We start from the raw sequence: 19,970 nt of genomic DNA, 5'->3' as shown, positions 1-19,970 counted from the left end.
TAGAAAATAATGACTTGATCATTATCATAGACTTTTAAAAGGAATTTATAAAACATTGGATAGCAGATGCAGACCTGTTTTATAGCTGTCTTGTTTTTATAGTTAGTGAAGGCAGCAAGAATTGGGGCATGGGTATTATTAGGCAGCATTGAGAATGAATTTTAAAATAATGTTAACACAAGTCTTATCCAGGCATATTAATATAATAGACCACTTGAAAGTTAGATGACCCATGTTCTAGTCCTGACTGCCAGTAACTAGTTGTGTGACCTTGAACAAAATCTTTGAACTTCAATTTCCTCCTTTCTAAGATGGGAATAATAATATTTTGCCTATCTACCTCACAAGGGTGGTTGTGAAAGTCAGGTAATATGAACTTTTGTGACTGTAGAGCATTATTTAAGTATATGCTGTTATTTTTAATTATAATAAATAATTTATAAATAAATAATAGGGGAGTTGTACGAGGTGATTTTTGCAGTCCTTCTCCAGCAAAAAAATTCTATGATAAAAGTAGTAGGTAGATTTTTAAAATGAATACTATATGACTTTGGAAGGTCAAGATTATGTTTTCGTTTTAGAGAAGTATGCTGTCTGGAGGTAAACATCATGGTCCTGTTGAAGCTCTGAAACAAATGTTGTTTAATCTTCAAGCAGTGCAAGAAAGTTTTAATCGGTACGCATATGCTGAGCGAGATGAAGAGATGAAACAAGTAAGCAAATATTTGACTGATTTTTTTTAAGATCTGTGAACTTGTTAAAAAAAAATCTCCTAGTTTTTATTCCTATATCCCGTAAATTCAACTTAACATTTATTAAACACCTACTCTGTTTAGAGCAATGTGTCAGTTAGAAAAAAGAAATAGATAAGACATGTCCTTTAACTTCATTGAGCTTATATTTTTATTAGGGAGATATGACCATAAGGAAATAAAATTTAGTGAAATAATATGAGAAGTGGAAAGTAAAGTAGTTTTAAGTTTATTTTACCATGGCTAAAATTTTTAAAAATAGAAATGTATAACAAAAATTTTATAAAATTGTGGCATATTTGCTTTAGATATTAACTTGTTGATATTTAAAACAATAGTTATACTGGTGCTATAAATAGAAGGTGCCCTATAAAATAGACTGCAAGTGTTCAGGCCCTATTGCCTGAACAGATAGAAAATATTAGCAGAACCACGGATGGTGGCTATATAAGACCCAGCCTATAGTCTACATATTGAAAGAGCTCAACACCTGGAAGAGTGGGTGGATTTCCTGTGACCGTCATGATGATCATGTGAGGGATACGGTTGACTTATTTACATAGGATTTTTAATAGTTTGGGGCACAGTCAGATTTATGATATTAAGTCTGATCACCCATAGTTGGTACCCGAGCCAGGAGCTGTATTAAGACATCTAAGAAATTGCTCCAGCCCTTTCCTGCTAACCTCTTCATCTTCAGAGAATTTCAGGGTTAAAAGGAATCTAAGAAGTCAATCCAGTTTTAGCCCATATTTGAGAAGGAATGCCCACTGCAACATCCTCAATAGTTATTCAGCCTCTGCTTAAAAGACGTCCTAGGGCAGCCTGCCCTAAATTTGGATGTTTCGGATTGTTAGGAAGTTTTTCCTTGTATCAACTTTAAATCTGCCTCAAAAGTATGATTCATTACTCCTAGTTCTGCTTTCTGGGGTAAAGGAAAACAAGTTTAATGCTCCTTATTCATATGATAGTCCTTCAAATAGCCTTTGGAGTCTCTGTCTATAATTTCTCACTCTTACTAGATGACTAAACCATCTTTTTTTTTTCCTTTAATTTTCTGGCTGATCCTTTTTATTTGTATTTTTTAAAATGTAAGTCAAAATTGACTATCTGATGTAACCTTCTTAGATTCATGCATCTTTAATATTACTTCTCCATTGTGTAAAATTGCATTGCTGTTTTGCTGCCAATTTTTAGCTGTTGAAGTAAGTGAGCTAGTCAGCTATTAAAATTCAGTAGCCTTGGGCTTCTTTATAGATCTACCTTCTGTCATAAGTGGAAGTAGACACTTTGTTGTTGTTTTAAATTAAAATACCTGTATATCAAAAACAGTTTTAAAACGACATTAAGAGGGAGTAAATCAAAACGTGTTCATTCTCTCTGAAAATCTTTTATTTCCCTGGGACCCAATTGTAAATGCTGAACAGGTCAGAATCTCCAAAATTTATGTGTTCAAGATAAGAGGAGCTTAAGTAACAAAGTGTCTTTATAAGCACTAGTCATAGTCAAACCATATGTGTGTATGTATATATATAACTATGTTGTTATTTTTTAGTTGGACCAGACTCTTCATGAGATTTTCTTGGCAAAGAGACTGGTGTTTACTTCCTTCTTCAGCTCATTTTACAGATGAGGAAACTGAGGCAAACAGGATGAAGTGACTTGCCAAGAGTCACACAGCTAGTAATCTATGGGCATTTCATTTTCAGTTTTTTCCCCCACTCCAACCACAATAGATTTATTAATTTTATTGTATTCTTTTTATAACTAACTATGGGCAACAGTAGGTTTTTCTAAGTTTTTCCATGGAATGACTTGAGACAGTTTGGAATAATACTGTATGGCATTTATACGGTAGTAATATAAATAAGCTTTAGTGTATACATTTTTAGAATATACTGTAGGTTTTCAGTTTTTTGCTACTACAAAAAGTGCTGTGCTTAAACATCCTGATAGTATGGTACCTTTCTTTCAGTTATTAAACTCCTGAGGTATATGTCCATAGCAAGATTAATGGGTCAAGACATATGTACAATTTAGTAACTTTTCTAAATAATTCTAGATTGTTTTCTAGCTCCAACACTGATTATTTTTATCCTTGACCGTCATTATCAATTTGAGGATTGTGGGGGTAATACCTGAAAGTTCTTTTAATTTGTATTTTGCTTAAGAATAAGTTACTTGTCTTCCTCCAAGTAGTTTGAGTGCTTGGATTTTCAAGCACTACACGAATATGTTTGCCTCTGCTTTTTTATTCAGTCTGTTCTGTTGATCTGATTTTCTATTTAACTGATATGAAGTAGTTTTGATGATTATTACTCTTTATTTTGAAATCTGATGATAATAGGCATGCTCCTTTCATTGATATTTTTTGCATCATGACCTTGAAATTCTTGACTTTTTTGCCCCTCCGGGTGAATTTTGTTACTTGTCTGGTTTTGTAAAGTTATCATTTGGTAGCAATAAAACCCACAATAATGATTCGATTTTCATCCAAATCTTGCCTCATTGAGAATTGTCCTTTGTGAAACCTGCAGCTTGATGTCAGCCTGTGACCCTTCCCTATACATAGGGCCAGCATTTTGTTTGCTCTCTCAGACTCTAGTGTTTGCAGATCTTCTGGCCAGACTGTGAGCTCCCTGAGAACAGACATTGTTTTCTGCCTTTCTCTGTATCCTCAGCATAGCTCCTGGCACACTGGAGGCTCTTAAAAAATGCTTCTCTTGCAGTGCTGATGTCAGTAGAATTCCATTTCCAATCCAGTCTCTAGTTCCTTCTTGCTACTGATGGCCCCATCTTCAACCATATCAGTATTACTCCTTTTATTTTTAATGTTACTAATAAATCTATTAGCCATTCTCTGCCTTTAGCCCACAGTGCTGAAAAAGGAAAAATGTCTAGTTTCTGAATACACACAGATTTCTTTCATTTTCCTCAACAAAAGATTTACTTAACCATGGCATGGTAAGGATCTACTTCAAGAGCATAGAAGACAAAGCCTCTTTCAGTATTCCTGTGTAAAGTGATTGCAGTAAGTACCTGGAATATCAGGGCCACAGCCCAGATGAATATACTTCTGACATAGTTACCAGTTCTCATTACAGTCTTTAGTAAGGGTAGCTAAGAACTCATTACCCTTTTATGTGAAGCCTAACCTTTTGCTGGGAAATATATTGAGACTTGCCTTGTAACACTCTCGTCTCACTGTTCTCCAGTCTACCTCCCCAAGACATGTCCTCCCTGGAATCCCACTGGGGAACTGGCTACTAAAGGAAATCATTTTTATGGGGCCGAGTATGCATTGCTCCGCATTTTAGCTACCTAAAAGGTGACAAAGGATGGTCCCCATCCTGGGCCTCTAACTGATTTTACTGATACAAAAGCCAGTCCTCTCTAAGTTCCCCAGTTTGCTATAACTGCACAATTGGTGTCTTCAGGCCACACCCTCAGCAGCCATTGTTCCATTGACCCGTCAGATATTTAAACTTCTGCAGCTAACATTGTTTCTTGGTAGTAAAAACTCATTCAACTCTCCAGTTCCTTTGTGGAGAAAATCATGTGGGTAGAAATGGGGTGGAGGGAAGTAGCGATGGTAGTAATTGGGTAAGCCTGAGGATTCCCAGTTCCAATACTCTTTTTCCAATTTTCTTGTAGTATTGATTTCAACAGAATTCCATTTTGCAGCCTAATCTCTGGGTTGGAGACCATAATTCCTTCCCGTGACTGATGGCCTCCCTCTCCAGGCCCTGTGAATATTGCCCCTTTTATTCTTGTTATTACTAAATCCATTAGCCATTCTCTGTCTTTAAGACTTAGTGCTTAAAAAGCAAGAGCAGTGTCTAGTTTTTGCACAAAGATAGATTACTTTTATTTTCCTTATTTGGACCTTCTAATTTTTTAGGGCGAACTATGGAATACTCCCCCTCAGGATAGTTTTATCCTCTGTTAGCTTCCTTTACCATCCAGGAAGCTGGGTAGGAGAGGGTGGCTTTCCACTGTTATTAGGGCTTACCAGCAACACCTGCAAGTTACTGTGTCAGACCATCCTTTCACCTGTGACTGCTTCCTCCTCACTTCATTACTCCACTTTGAGATCTACAGACTTGTCACAATTGAATCCTACTGACTATAGCCATTTATAGGCCTAGCCTTAGTCAGGCCAGTATGCTGGTTCATGTTCAAGATTGGAATAAATTGATTCAGTTTGAGGTTTACTTAGCCAAAGCAAAGGAGGAATATTCAGCAGTGACACAGTGTTGATTCAGATATTTCTGTCTCTATAAAGAAAAGATGAGTCTGGCCAGAAGGGCATATTAACTTGTATAGAAGTGGAACATCCTTTAAAACTAAAGGTCACTGTGGACCTTTGCATGCCTCAGGAGACCAGGAATCCGTTTCAGCAGCATGAGCCCTAATACATTGGATGAATCAAGGCTTATGGACAGATTTCTAGTCTTTCAGTAAAAATCTAGCCCAGCTCATATGGCAGGGACCTTAGTAGATGTTATTCTTACCACAGTGGGCAAGTCATTTAGCTTCTCAATATTTCAGGTAATGTCTTCAGACTTAACTGCTGATTTATAGGTAATAGGGAGAGTTCCCAGGCTTTCCTATACTCTAACTTGCTGATTCTGACAATCACACTGTGATTCACATCTAGACACATCTAGACATTCACATTCGCAACTAGAACTTGAAAAAAGAGAAAATAATGATCATTCTCAGAGATGTCAGATGGCTTAATCAAAATAATGAAAGAAGAGATACAAAATATAGTTAGAACTGCTAATGAAACACAGGGAGAAAAATTGATAGTTTAGAAGAGATTGGAAAATCTTACCATAGAAAGAGGGATAGCCTAAAAAAAAAGAAAACTGTATTTGAAGAAATCATAAAGATAATTTCCCAGAAGCATTAGAATAAAAATTCAGAGTCTAAATGAATTATATATCTCATCATTGGAGAGAAACGTTAGTCATAATACGCATGGGTGGGTTTACTCAGGTCTAAACTTTTCTCAAAGAAAAAAATAGTATCATGGAATCTCAGTTAGAATTATGTAGGATTTTATAACAAGGAAAAGAAATTGGAGTATGGTATATTGAAAAGTAAAGGTGAATGATTTATACTCAAGAATAACATCCTGAAAAGTTAAGAAGGATTTTTAAAGCAATTGATGATTTTTCAAGCATTCCTATTGGGAAAACTAGAAGTGGCCAATCTTAGGAAGACAAAAGAAATTTAAGAATGAGAGATAAATTTGAAAATTTTAAAACTTCTGTGTTATGATTTAATGACTTAGATTCTTTTTCTTGTATTTATTTAGTATTTTATTGTCCCCAAGTTACATGTAAAAATAATTTTTAACATTCTTTTTAAAACTTAGAGTTCCAAATTCTCACCCTTCCTCCCTATTCACTCCCTCATTGAGAAGTCAAGCAGTTTGATATAGGTTATATAAGTGTAGTTAGTTATGCAAATCATTTACATATTGGTTATGTTGTGAAAGAAAAAAAAATTGACCAAAAAAACCCCAACAAGAAAAATAAAGGAAACAAAACAGTATGCTTCAATCTATATTCAAGACACCATCAGTTCTTTCTTTGTCAATGGATAGCATTTTTCACAAGTCCTTCAGAGTTATAGTGACTTAGATTCTGAAAGAGAACAGATTGTGGGCACTTTGGTATCAGTAAGGGACAAAGGGAGACAAAGATTTTGGCTCTGTGTTTGTATCCTTAAAGAAATACCTCAGAGGAAAAGAAAAAAGGGGCTCATTTCCTAACCTTAGAAGAAGGTTATTTCAGCATAGAACTGGGAGTGGGACTCTCTTTATCCTTGGAGTTATCTAGCCAGGTAAAGGGTAGGTTAAACAAGAAGGAAAAAAATAGCGGCACAAATACATTCATGGAAGTGGGAGACGGGAATAGAATAGCTTGTAGGAAGGGGACTGGGTTTTGAGAGGGAAGGAAAACAGACTATAGCTATAATGGATGCGATTGTGGATTGTTACTATGAGGAACTCCTAGATCAGGAAACTTCCTTTACCATGGCACGTCAGTCCCTTCTCTGCAAGTTAGAGATCACTAAGAAGCTCAAGGGCACATGGCCAGCATGTGTGGGTAAGAAGATTGGAGGCAGGAAGGCCTTGAATCCAGGCTTTCTTGGCTTCGGGACTGACTGCTACTATGCCACACAGAAATAGAGGAATGTAAATGTATAAAATAGATTTAACAAGAGGAAATGGAAAACCTAAACAGTGGTCCAGATGGCTTTAAAATTGAAATCTTATCAGATATTTTTAAAAAAAAATTAACCCTTCTGCTATAAAAATTTTACAAAAATGAGAAAGAAGGTACTTTCCAAGTTCCTTATTTGAGGTAAATATGGTTATTACCTCAACCAGAGAGGGAGACAGCAGAGAAACAAAATAGAGGTCGATATCACTAACAAATATTGATGCAAAACTATTAACTATAGTAATAGAGGCCATAGAGTTATTCTTAAAATACATACTTTTACCAGTTTGGATTTTTACCAGGAATATAGTGATTTTCCATTTGTACAAAATTTTTTCCACAGTTGTATAATAAGTAATAAAAATATGATTATGTCAACAGAGACAGAAAAACCTATGGAGAAAAACACAAAACTTGTGTTTAAAACACTAAAATGTAAATAATGAAAATTACTGTTCCTTAATATGATCAAAATATATAATCTATAATCAAGAGTTAGCGTTATTTATAATGAAGAACATCTCTTTTGCAGTCCCTTCTCTGTGTAGATAGTGCTGCCTCTTTAATGCAGACTCTTGTCAGCTCACACATGGACTATTCCAGTAGCTTTTTGGTTGGCCTCCCTACCTTGAGTCTCTTCCCATTTTAGCCTGTCCTCCACTCAGCTATCCATATGATCTTCCCAAAGCACAGGTCTGACCAGGTCTTCAACTTATTCATTGAATTCCAGTGGCTGCCTATTGCCTCTAGGATCAGATATAAAAACCTCTGTTTGGCTTATGTATGTATGTGTTTTTTATATATGTATGCATCAATGTTTGTATATGTACAAGTACGTACACATAGATATCTTGTTTGTACATAGCTATTTCATCTTGTTTCCCCTATTAGAGTGTGAGCTCCTTGAAAGCAGGGACTTGTTTTGACTATTTTTTTTAATGCCTCTTGACTTGAAGAAACACTGAGAGCTTTCTCATTAAAACTGGAAATAATGCTAAAATGTTTCCACTATTAAACATAAGTAGGAAGATGTTTAGAGAATCAGCACAGGAAGGGAGGAGACACTTATTTGCAGGTGATTTAATAATTTACTTAGAGGTCCCCAGAGAATTAATTTTCGAAAATATAATAGTGATATTAGCTTTAATAAAGTAGTAGAAGAAAAAAAAATTAAATCTCTAGTCATTTTGTATACATTATTGACAAAATAACCCTTGCATCCCTGGTCCTACTCAGTTATAATAAATGATTTTTTGAATAAATTGTTGTAGCTTTACAGGATTTAATTTTTTTGAGTCAATATATATGAATGATATTGGCCTGTAGTTTTCTTCTGTGTTTTTTTCTTTCCCTGGTTTAGATATTTGAATTACATTTCTCTCATAAAAGGATTCTGGTAGGGTATTTTCTTTCTTAATTTTTGAGAATAATTTGTGAAGTACTGGCACTAATTGTTTTTTGAAAATTTGATAGAATTATTCTATGAAACCATCAGGGCCAGGATTTTTTTCTTTTGGATGTTTTTGTTTGTTTTGTTTGTTTTAAAGCTACCATGTTTCCCCGATAATAAGACACTGTCTTATTAATTTTTTGGACAGAAAAACACCAGAGGGCTTATTTTCAGGGGAGGGCTTATTTTAATGAACATTGACAGCAATTTTAATAAACAGGTAAATGTGAACAAAAAAATGTACCTTTATTCAATAAGCAAATCACTGGGGAAGAACAGGATGATGCGCTCACTGCTGCAGCTCTGATTGGATGCAGCTTGGAGCGCAGCGTGCGTTTCAGGGGGGGGGACGGTGCATACAGAGGGTACCGTAATGTAGCGTGTAGCGCAGGGGATCACCTTCACTACAGTACAATCTCAATAGGGCTTATTTTCGGGGGAGGGCTTATTTTAGAGGAATCTTACACAGTAAGGGGAGGGCTTATTTTTGGGATAGGTCTTATTATCGGGAAAACACGGTAAATATGTTTCTCTTTTTGAGATCCAGTTATTTGAGATCTATATCTGGCCTTCTGATAGTATTTTGTATTTTTGGAAGCATTCCTCTATTTTGTGTTTGTAATTTTTTTAACATAACTACATATGTTCTGATTATTATTTTTATTACTTATTGTTTTGTTGTGATTTCACCTTGTTTGCTACTTTATTAATTTGATTTTCTGCCCAGTTTTAATCAGGTTGGTCTTTTTAAACAACCAGCTTTTAATTTTAGTTATTTCAATTTTTTTTTCCAATTTTTCCTTTTCTCTAATTTTTAATATCTTTTCTTTTGTGTTTATTTTAGGGTTTTATTTTATTTTTTTATTTGTCAGCTTTCTGATTTTTAAATGCATATCCAATTCATTAATCTTCTTTTTCTGTTTGTTAATATATGATTGCAGAGATAAAGATTTTCCCCCTGAGGACTGCTTTAGCTGCATCTAAAAAATTTTTGTATGTTGTTTCCTCATTATTGTCTTTTGTATAATTATTAATCATTTCTGTGTTTTTTCTTTGACTCATTTGTTATTTAGGATCTTATTATTGAATCTCTATTTAGGTCTGTTTTTTGTTTGTTTGTGGTCCCTGAACTAATAACTATTTTTATTGTGTTATGGTCTGCGATAGATGTACTAACTTTCCTTGCTTTTTTATATTTGCTTTCAATATCTGTGTGCTCTAGTATAGGTCAGTTTTTGTAAAAGTTCTACGTGGTGGTGGTGGTGGTGAAAAATATGTAATAATCTTGCAGTCCCATTTAGAATACACCATGAGTCCTTTAACTTGAGTTTCTCCAGCAATTTGTTGACCTTTCTCTTGGACTTTTCTAAAACTGAGAAAGGGATATCGAAATAAATGTCTGTTACTGTTGTGTTATTGTCTATGCCTTCTTATAGATTAATCAATACATCCCTGATAAATTAAGATGCCTGGCATTTAACATGTAAGTTAATTACCGACATCGGTGTTCTTTCCTGCTTTTATCTGATTATTTCATTCTTCTCCTCCCCCCTTTTCTCTCTCAGCCAACTAGATTTTCTTTTCCCTTTTTCAGTTAGTCCTGTTCGTTAGTTTTTAAAATTTCACTTTTTGTGCCCCTTTCCCAGAGATGGTTTCGCTCACTTTCTTCATTATATATGTTTTCTTTCTTTCTAAACTAGACCCTCATTCTCTGGTTCATAACCCCTGTAATTATCAAGTATCTCTCTATTCTCTGCATTCCTCATGGAATTAGAATTTACAAGGTATCCATTCTGGGGTCTACCCTCCAGGCTGGAGGTCAGGATAGGTGGCAGTTTCTGTTTTTTGTTTTTTTAATCTTATATTGGATTTCTGGCGGTCCTACGTCATGGAGACAACTGAAGTTGCCTTATCTGTGGCACATAATTTCTGACTTTGAGAGGTTTGAGAGGTCAAGGGGTTCAGAAAAAAAGTCTAGTTCTCTGTCTTGTTGATCATGTAACCCAGAAGACCCGATCATATCTTTTTACCACTTACAGAGAATAATTGTTGGTCCTATATAGGGAATGAATGCAAGGATCTTTCTTGGATATCAGTCCCTTACCAAAGATGCTTAATGCGAAGATTTTTTTTCACAGTTCAAAGTTTCCCTTTTTATCCTGTTTATATTATTTCATTCACAAAAGGCTTTTCAAATTCGTATAATTGAAGTCCTCTCCTATTCCATGTTTGGTTAAGTTCTCCTTTTAGCCAAAGTCATGAAAGGTTTCATCCGTTTTCCCGCAGTTATTTCGCAGAACTGAACCCTACATGTAACAGGAGTCTCTTGCAGTGCCTAGGAGAGGGGGAAAGGAGGGGCAAGCATTGTAGGACGTTTGCAGTTTTATTCCTTTTCCTGAACTTTCAGTTTTTGGATGTTTCTTTGTTTATTCACCTAGGTTTTAAAATTGTACACTGACTGCATTAATTTTCCCATTTCTTACCTTGTCACCTTTTCAGAGACAGAATTTTTACTCTGAAGATAGCTCTGGCTACATCCCCAAAATGTTGGTATGTCATCTCACTGTTACTGTTTTTTATCATGACGTTGTTAATTTTTCCATAAATTGTTCTTTGACTTTCTTATTATTCAGGATTTCTTAAACCTCCATTTATATCAGAATCTGAATCTTTTGTTTGTGTTCCCTATATTATTATTATTATTTTATTAGTGGTATGGCAATCAACAATTGCTCCCATTTTTAATTATTTTATTAATTATTGATAATTATTATTTATTTTAATGTGTTATGGCCTCTAAATGATATATTTGGTAGTCCTGTCTTTTTAAAAATAATTTTAAAAATTTAAAAATTTTGTGCACTAATACTTGGTCTATTTTTGTAAAGGTACTATATAGTTCTGAAGAGATCTATGCATTCGTTAGTCTTCTCATTTCAAAGACTATAAATCTTTCAAATAGGATTTCTCCAACAGTGCATTCAGTTTTATATTTTCTTTTTCTTTATACTTGTTAGATTTATCCAGTTTTGAAAAACACTAAAAGTTCCTAGTTACTGTGTTATTGTTAATGTCTTTTTGAACTTAATTAACTTTTACTTTATGAATTTAGATATTTATAAGTGGCCTCTAGCTCTGCTAACCTAGGGGCCAGCCCTTGGCTGTTGTCAGGAGGGAATGAAGAGAGAAGAGACAAGGGAGAGAAAGGACTTAGAGTTTATTCTAAGGTGGCGGGGTGCACGGGCGGTGCTCAGGAGGAAGAAATCTGGATCCTTGTATACTTTTAAAGAGAGCACAATTCAGGCATGGATTCCTCATGCATGGGGAATGTGAACCAGCCATGTCAGCTGCTGCTCATCAAGCTAGTGGTCTTGTGAGAGACGTCCTTGTGAGCCCGAAACTGGACTGTGGCCCTCAGCACCTCCTCATCTCCCACGGTCATGGAGTAGCCTCTGAACCAAGAGGCCACAAGGCCTCTTGTTCCTGATTTCCTGTGAGACAAGAGGCGCTTGGAACTCACATTGTCCTGTCCAGATATTACAATATTTTATACCAATGTGTTACTGTTGTTTTGGTTCCTTGATTAGGGTTCCTTTTATTAGTAGTTCTTAACCAGGAGTCTGTAGATAGATTTCAGGGAAATCCATGAATTCTTTTTAATTTTTTTTTAAAGCAATTGGGGTTAAGTAACTTGCTCAAGGTTACAGGACCAGGTATTTCTGGGTGGGTGCTAAGTGTCTGAGCCCGGATTCAATCCCAGGTCATCCCGACACTGGGGCCGGTGCTCTTACTCACTGTGCTACCTGGACGCCCCAGAATTTTTTTTTTAATAGTTTGTTAACTTTATAATTATTTTCCTTTATAATTCTATGTGTTTTATTTTTTGCATTTAAAAAAAAATTCTGAGAATGGGTCCATAGGCTTCACCACACTGCTAGAGATATTCATGGTACCCAAAAGGTTAAGAACACTTGCTTTAAAGTATAATGTCACTAACTATCCTTATTGGTCTTAGCATTTTGAATTTTCATTTTTGTGTTTCTTATAGTAAGACACTGATTCTTTTGGAATCATCTGATGCATGTTAAATTTCTTCTAGCTTTTTGTTTTTGTTCCATGCATCTTTATTTGTTTACATGTTTTTAAGCACGGTATATTAGTATATTGTTGAATTTTTTTTCTTATCTGTTCCACCATTTTTCTTTCATTTTATTGAGTTCTGTATTGCATTCACATTTAAGGCTATGATTGTGAAATTTTTGTCTTCTGCCATTTGTTTCTTTTGTATTGATTTAATCCTCTCTTTATTAGTCAGTACTTTGACGCTACTTAAACTAATTTAGTACTCATCTATTCTCACAAGCTTTTCCCTACCTCATTCTCTTTTATTTGCTCTGGCACATTTAGAGTTTGGGATAGAGTCAGAGGCTTTTATAGTTAGAGTTGGAAGAACACATTTAGAGTTAGGGTTAGAGTTGGAGGGTTAGATTGGGTTAGTTTAATCAGACACATTTAAAGTTAGAGTTAGGGTTAGAGTCGGAGGCATTTAGGGTTAGTGTCAGAAGGGGAGTCTGAGGCTGAATTGAAGGCATGCCTTTAAGGTTAGGTTTAGGGTTAAATTTAGAATTGGAGGCACTTAGAGGTAGGGTTAGTGTCAGAGTTATTTAGGGTTAGGATCAGAGTTGGAGGGGCATGTATCTAGGGTTAGAATTGGGCTTAGGGTTAGAGTCAGAGGCATGCAAGTGATAGGGTTAGGGTTAGAGTTGAAGGCAGATTTAGGGTTAGTCAGAGATGGGCATTTAGGGTTTAGGATTGGGTTAGGATTAGAGCCAGGAGGCAGTTAGGATTAGGGTTAGTGTTAAGTGTTAATGTTAAAGTCAGGAGGTGCCTTTAGGATTGGGTTGGGGTTAGGGTTAGAGTTGGGAAAGCCCCATTTAGGTTTCAGGTTTGAGTAGGGTAGGGTTAGGATTAGGATTAGGTTTATGCTTAAAATTGTTAGGGTTAGGGCTCATTTTGTGTTAGTTTCAGGTTTTGGGTTGAGAGTCGGGAGGCAGGGATCCAAGAGACAGTGTTAGTGTCTGGAGGCAGGGTTAGGTTTGGGGTTGGTGGTGGAATTACAGTTAGGGTTAGGACACATTTAAGGTTAGAATTAGAGTCACTGGGCAGTTAGGGTTAGCTTTGGAGCACATTTAGTGTTAGGCTTAGTGTAGGTATTCATTTATCATTAGGGTTAGGGTTAAAATTAGGATAAGGGGCCACAGAATTAAGGTTAAATTCAGAGTCAGACGTATTTAGGTTTAGAGTCAGAGGTGGAGGCAAATTTAGAGATAGGGCTTGATTTTGAGGCAGTTAGGGTTAGAATGCACATTTTTCGGTTAGGTTTAGGATTAGAGTTAAGGTCAGTTTCAGAGGGGGAGTTTTGGGCATAGTTGGAGTCATGTTCGAAATTTTCAGTTAGGGTTAGTTATGTTTAGAATTGGAGGCATTTAGAGGTAGGTTTAGGGTTAGAGTTGGGAGTTCGGAAGCCAAGAAGCATTTCCGGTTATGGCTAAAGTCAGCATAATTTATGGTTAGCGAGTCTTAGTGTTACAGTTGGACATGGAGTTAGAGGCATTTAGGATTAGAGTCAGAGGCAGAGTCCTAGGCACATTTAGGGTTAGGGTTAGAGTAAAATGTAGAGGCATAGGTGAGGGCATTTAGAGTTAGGGTTAGGGTTAGAGTAAAAGGTGCAGGGATAGGTGAGGGCATTTAGAGTTAGGATTAGAGTTAAGGTTAAAATCAGAATTGGAGGTGCATTTGGGCATTTAGGTTTAAGAATCAGAGGCGTTTAGGGTTAGGTTTACTGTTTGGATTAGGGGTAGGTTTAGAATCTGAGTAGTAATCACATTTAGGCTTTCAGTTAGAGTTGGAGGCATTTAGGGTTACAGTCAGAATCAGGTGAAGTCTGATGCATTTAGGGTTATGTTTAGAGTCAGAGGCTCCCATTTAATGTTCGAGTCAGAGGGTTAGGTTTATGCTTAAGGTTAAGGTTTCAGCGTATCATCAAAGCCAAAGTTAGAGGGTTTTGTGTTACGATTAGAGTAAAAGTCATTTATAGTTAGAGACAAAGGCTTGCATTTAGGGTTAGGGTCAGAATAGGATGTGGAGCCAGAGGGTTGGAGTCAATTTGTTAGAGTTGAAGGATTAGGGTTTGAGTCAGAGTCAGAGGCCCATTTGGAATTTGGGCTAGAGTTGGAGGGTTAGGGTTAGGGTTACTGTTAAGTTTAGGGTTAGAGTGGGAAGTGTATTCAGAGAGTTAAGAGTTAGGGTTATAGGAGAAATCATTTAGGGTCAGAGTTGGAGGCTGTGGCAGCAAGCACCCTAGCATACCCAAGAGAGGTTGCCAGCACAGGTTCTTTGATCTGCTTTTCTAAAGGAAAGCAACTCAAAAAGGCTTAACAATCTTATTTTAATCAAACATATATCATTTACCTAGTTCAGGGGGAAAAGTCAGCACCCTGAACTTCAGAGAATACAAACAGAAGTTGCAAGCAGACAAAAACACTTTGGACAGGTTTGAGGAAAATAAATATTCATTGCCTTTAATCATATGAGTTATGTCTCTTGTCCAAGATTTTAGTTTTATAAGCAAGCTGTGTCCTGGAAAATTATGGTGAATATTTGGTTCAATGTAGTATTCAAATTACGTAGTATATTTACTTTGAAACACATTTTCTCTGTTTCTAGTTATTAACTTTAATAGAATCATTTTCCTAAGATTGACAATTACACAATTGCATTACAAAATTAAGGATCTGCCAGTGTGATCAGATTGGACACAGATATTTACAAAAATGCCTTAGGACCATGGAAAGATGAATAATCTAAAAAACAATCTTTTTGCTGTACTGTTGAACCTCATCTGCTGGGAGGTATTATTGCTTCCGAAAATCAACAGACGTTTTTGAAGGTTCTGTTTCCTCAAAAATGTTATGTATACCATGCTGTTTAGAAATATACATTGTAATTTTTATTATGTTTATATATGTAGACATATAAAGGGTATGTGTATATACATATGTATACATATATATGTTATATACTGTAAATTTTAATACTTAACCTGACTTGCTATTTTTATTGATAGGGTCCAGAGGATGAAGGGTCTACAAAGGAAGATGTAATTCCTATTACCAAATCACTTCAAAAGTAAGTATATTCTTATTTATAAATATTAATATTAGTTAAAATACTTAATGAATATGTTGGCGGTCAACTTATAAGCTATTCCCTTGCCTAAAAAAAACATTAAAAGTTCCTAAGTGTAACATTGCTGAACATTTTCAAGAAACTTACCTCATTTATTTAAATCTGTTTGGGCACTTATCTTTAATTGATGATTAACAGAGTTTTCTTTGGGGCAAGCTATTAGTAATTCTTGTGGCACATATTTCCATGTAAGGATCCTATAAATAAATCATTGTAAATTCTCCTTTTATTTCTGAGTAACAATTTTTTTTAGATGGCATGTTTTGATGTACATACAAGGACAATTTACATTTATATAATCATAACCGCGATAAAAAGTGAAAATTTGAATACATGAGACCACTTCACAGAACTCATTAGTTGCACTAATTGGACTCTAGCTTCAATTTATGCTTTATAATTATATATGTCTCCTCTTAATTCAACAAATATTTGTTAAAACACTTGTAAATGCTATGCTTGCTACTAAAGATAGATTTTTTTTTTTAAGATAGTCCCTTATCTTGAGGAGCTTTTATTTTACTGGGATGGGTAAAGATTGGACATGCATATAGACAAACATAATAAAATGTAAGATGTAATGGGCAGATTCAGACTAAGTGCTCTATGAAAATTTGAGAGAGGCAAAATACTTATACCCGAAGGGAAGAAGGGAAGACTTCACAGAAAAGCTGGTAACTGAGCTGAAGTTTGATGGGGAGAGAAAGATCCTAAAATGCAAAGGGGAGGTTGCATTTTAGGCCCCCCCAAATGGCCTCTATGAGTGCTAGAATCATATGTTGAGTCTAGGAACTGTTCAAAATCAGTTTTGGCTGGAACATAATGTATATGAAGAAGAGTAATGTATAATGGCTGGAAAGATTGTGGTGGGCCTTAAATACCAGGCTTAGGAGTTTGTATTTTGTCTTAGAAGCAGTAGGGAGCTGTTGAAGATTTTGAGCAAGGGAATGAAATAGAAGACCTTAGGAAATTCAATGAGTCAGATTTTTACGAAGTTCTTAACTATGTACAAGGAAGACTGTTTTGGCAGCTTTGTGAAGAATGGGGTAGAAAAAGGAGTGACTGGAGGGAGAGAAAACAAGACTATCGTAATTTTCTAAGTGAGATATAATATGAGGGTCTGAACTAGGGTGGTGGCAATGTAAAGGAAGCATGGGGATTTCTGTGAGTGATCTTGTCCAGATAGAATCAATGAGGGTTGGTAAAAAGAGGTGAGGCATAAGGAAAAGTCGAAGATGGCTCTGAGATATATGCAACATTTGCATGTATATGGTGTATAAATAAATACAGACTTTTTGTTTCAGGTTTTATTTTAATAATCTCTTTAAAGACAGGGACCATGTCTGACATTTTTTTGCAGATCACAAAGCTAGTTTGTGTAGAGGTGGATGTGAACCCATGTGGTTCTGACTTTGAGGCCAGTGTTCTATATACTAAACTAAAACTGCCCTCTATAAATACTGAAATATCTTTAAAAAAAAATCTAGCCTAATTTTTATTTAAAAAAGAAAATTTTAAAGCACTGGATTACATAGGTGTTTATCATATAGATGGCATATGTAACATAATCCATCCTTTTCTTGATCATTCAGGTCATAATATCACTTATTATACTGTGCTATAATATAAAATTACAACCTTCAGTAGATATTGAGGTGTTTCAAACTATTTGTCCCTATGCAAAATAATTCTAATCAATTATGACTTTTCAAGTTTTTGTCTGCTTATTATAAATCTGATTTGGGGGGCTTATCCCTCAGTGTCAATTGTCATTTCTCCTACCTGAGTCTGAAATGCCATTATTGGTGAGTGAATAAGGGTAACCCATTTTATCTAGCAAACTCTAGAGCATGTTTTATGTGCAGCTACCCAGACATATTATCAAAACAATAACTATCATTACTTCTGGAAAGGATAATTGATTGCCTTATGGCTTTATTCACCATTCCTGTGACTGCTCAAACCAAAACTCCCTTCCTAGGTCACCACTTCCTTATATATGTTGTCTCCTCCTATAAAAATGTAAACTACTTAGAGGAAGGACCTGCTTAACTTTTAAAAAAAATGTATATCCCCTGCACCTAGCACAGTGCCTGATATGTAACGAAAACCAACCTGATCCCTGAATTAACACAGCTATTATTGGGGTATGGGAGGCAGGAGGAGGGGAGATGTATACAGATAAATAAATATGTGATAATGTAGAATGTTATGAGAGCAGGTTTAGGTGGAGTAGTTTGGGGTGATATTGAGATTTAAGGCATTACCATTTTGTGCAGATGAAGTTTGATGGAGATGGAGGCCATTGGAGTTGAAGAAGTAAGGAACTTTTTTTTTTTTAATTTTTGGTCTTTAGATTCAGTTACACAGTTCCTTGAGGTTCAAATTTTCTCTCCCTTCCCCCCCTCCCCCATGGCAGCATACAATCAAGTGTAGGATCTGCAAATACTTTCACATTAGACATTAGTCAGGTTATAAAGAAGGGCTGTATCAGATGGAATGAACAATGGAAAGAGGAAACAAAACCAAGCAAGAAAAAGAAAAAGAGCAGGTAGTTTGTTTCAGTCTGGATTCAAACTTAGTTCTTTCTCTGGATGTAGACATCTCTCTCCATCATGAGTCTTTTGGGATTGACTTATAACCCTGCATTGCTGAGAAGAGTCCAGTCTATCAAAGGTGGTCATCACACATACATTGTGTCTGTAATTGTGTACAAATTTCTCCTGGTTCTGTGCTTCTCACTCAGCATCAGTTTGTATAAGCCTCTCCAGGTAAATATGAAGACCGCCTGCTCCTTGTTTCTTATGGCACAATAGCATTCCATTACATGCAAACACCACAACTTACTCAGCCATTCAGAAGTAAGGAACTCTTAAAAGCATATTCAATATGAATACTAAAATCAGTAAAGATGATGGCAAGTTTTGGGAGAGAAGTTTGTAAGTCAGCCAATGAAGTCACTGAAGAAATTGTCATTGGGAGAAAATCCTAGAGACCTATGATCTATACACCTTGGGGATATGTGACAGTAATAACAGATGATGTAAGCATCATATGAATACCTCAGAAAGTATGATATATTTTCGTATGATTGATTGTATGCTACCATGCATTCAGATGAAAAATAGAGGCCTAGAAAAGAAGAGGTTCAATAGGAATATCTACTTAACACATTTATTATTTTTTCCATATTACCTTTCTTGTGAGGAGTGCACAATATTTTTTTATTTTCTTAAATAATCTTCAGTATATCCTTGCTAAGTAGAGAAGGGATTCACGTTATTTCTTTTACTAAAGAGGTAGTAGCTAGGGTCAAGAAGTTACAGTATTTGTAGATTGTCTCATACGAAAGAGTTATATTTGCTGAAACTATACAAAAGCATATTTCCTAAATAACAAGATAAATCTTAACCGTTTTTGCTGTAAAGATAAAAATACTTATGTTCTTGGAATTATTAATGACATTTATAGAAACTAAGATAAATTATTTATTAGTCCCAAATAGTATTCAAATGTCTGTTTTAAAGAGCTAAGTTAAAACAAAAACAGAAAGTTCCTTTGAGGGAAAATGTTCAAAATTCAGTAGTCTATCTTATTATCTAGTTATTTTATTTTATATAAGAATTGTGCTACATATTTTTTCTCTGTGCACTGAATATTGTATCTTATATTTTTTTTTTCAAAAAGGGCTTTGCACCATTTGTCCCGCCTGAGAGAACTAGTTGAAGATACTCGTGGCAAATCAAGCCTTATACAATCACAGAAAAATGAAGAGATAAAAAACTGTCTAACCAACAAAAATTGAGATTTCTTTTTAAGTGTTCATAAATGGGCTAAAATGGACTTTTTGGTTATTTCAGAGGTAATTATCACAAATTATCCTGCTCCCTTAAAATAAAATTCATAAAATGACATTGTTTTATACCCTAACTTCATTGAATACCCAAATGATAGAATTAGAGATGTATCATTAAGCTCAGCCCACCTATATTCGGGCTAGTAAATGTCACATTAGATGGATAATTTCTCTTCTTTCCTTCAAGATTTCCGTGATTTTTTTTGCTAGATCCTATTGCTCCGTCTTACTACCTCAACAAGTAATCTGTTTTCTTATATCTCTTTATAGTCGTACATTGCTTACTATGAACAGAATCCTATTTCAGTGAACTTGAAAAAATTATTTTAAAATGTTAAGGTAACAGAATGTAAAAAAATGTTACAGTGAGGGGTGGAGTAGAAGCAGGACCTCCAAGCTGGCTCTACCTTTCACCTCCCCCAATC

At 35.4% G+C, this 19,970-nt stretch overlaps 1 protein-coding gene across 6 annotated transcripts in view; it reads left to right on the top strand.

Annotated features, from left to right (window-relative positions):
- Positions 1-19,601, top strand: part of LOC138173381 (lung adenoma susceptibility protein 2-like) — a 30,983-nt gene extending 11,382 nt beyond the window's left edge. For 3 of the 6 annotated variants that reach the window (XM_069103428.1, XM_069103459.1, XM_069103437.1), the window contains 4 exons: positions 582-713; positions 10,941-10,991; positions 15,568-15,629; positions 19,377-19,601. In XM_069103428.1, the coding sequence (XP_068959529.1) occupies positions 582-713; positions 10,941-10,991; positions 15,568-15,629; positions 19,377-19,494 (363 nt within the window). In that variant the 3' untranslated portion in view covers positions 19,495-19,601. Of the gene's footprint in view, positions 1-581; positions 714-9,877; positions 10,139-10,940; positions 10,992-15,567; positions 15,630-17,968; positions 18,009-18,289; positions 18,461-19,376 lie in introns of those variants that run through there. The other 3 variants (XR_011171376.1, XM_069103447.1, XM_069103453.1) reach the window with 3 other exon arrangements.
- The last annotated feature ends 369 nt before the right edge of the window (positions 19,602-19,970 follow it).

The sequence above is a fragment of the Petaurus breviceps genome, unplaced genomic scaffold (assembly GCF_028583685.1).
Source record: "Petaurus breviceps papuanus isolate PSGF00001 unplaced genomic scaffold, PetGlider_PUasm1.0 129, whole genome shotgun sequence".
Classification (NCBI taxonomy): domain Eukaryota; kingdom Metazoa; phylum Chordata; class Mammalia; order Diprotodontia; family Petauridae; genus Petaurus; species Petaurus breviceps.
Note: the sequence above shows the minus strand (reverse complement) of the source record. Positions and strands in the feature narration are given on the sequence as shown.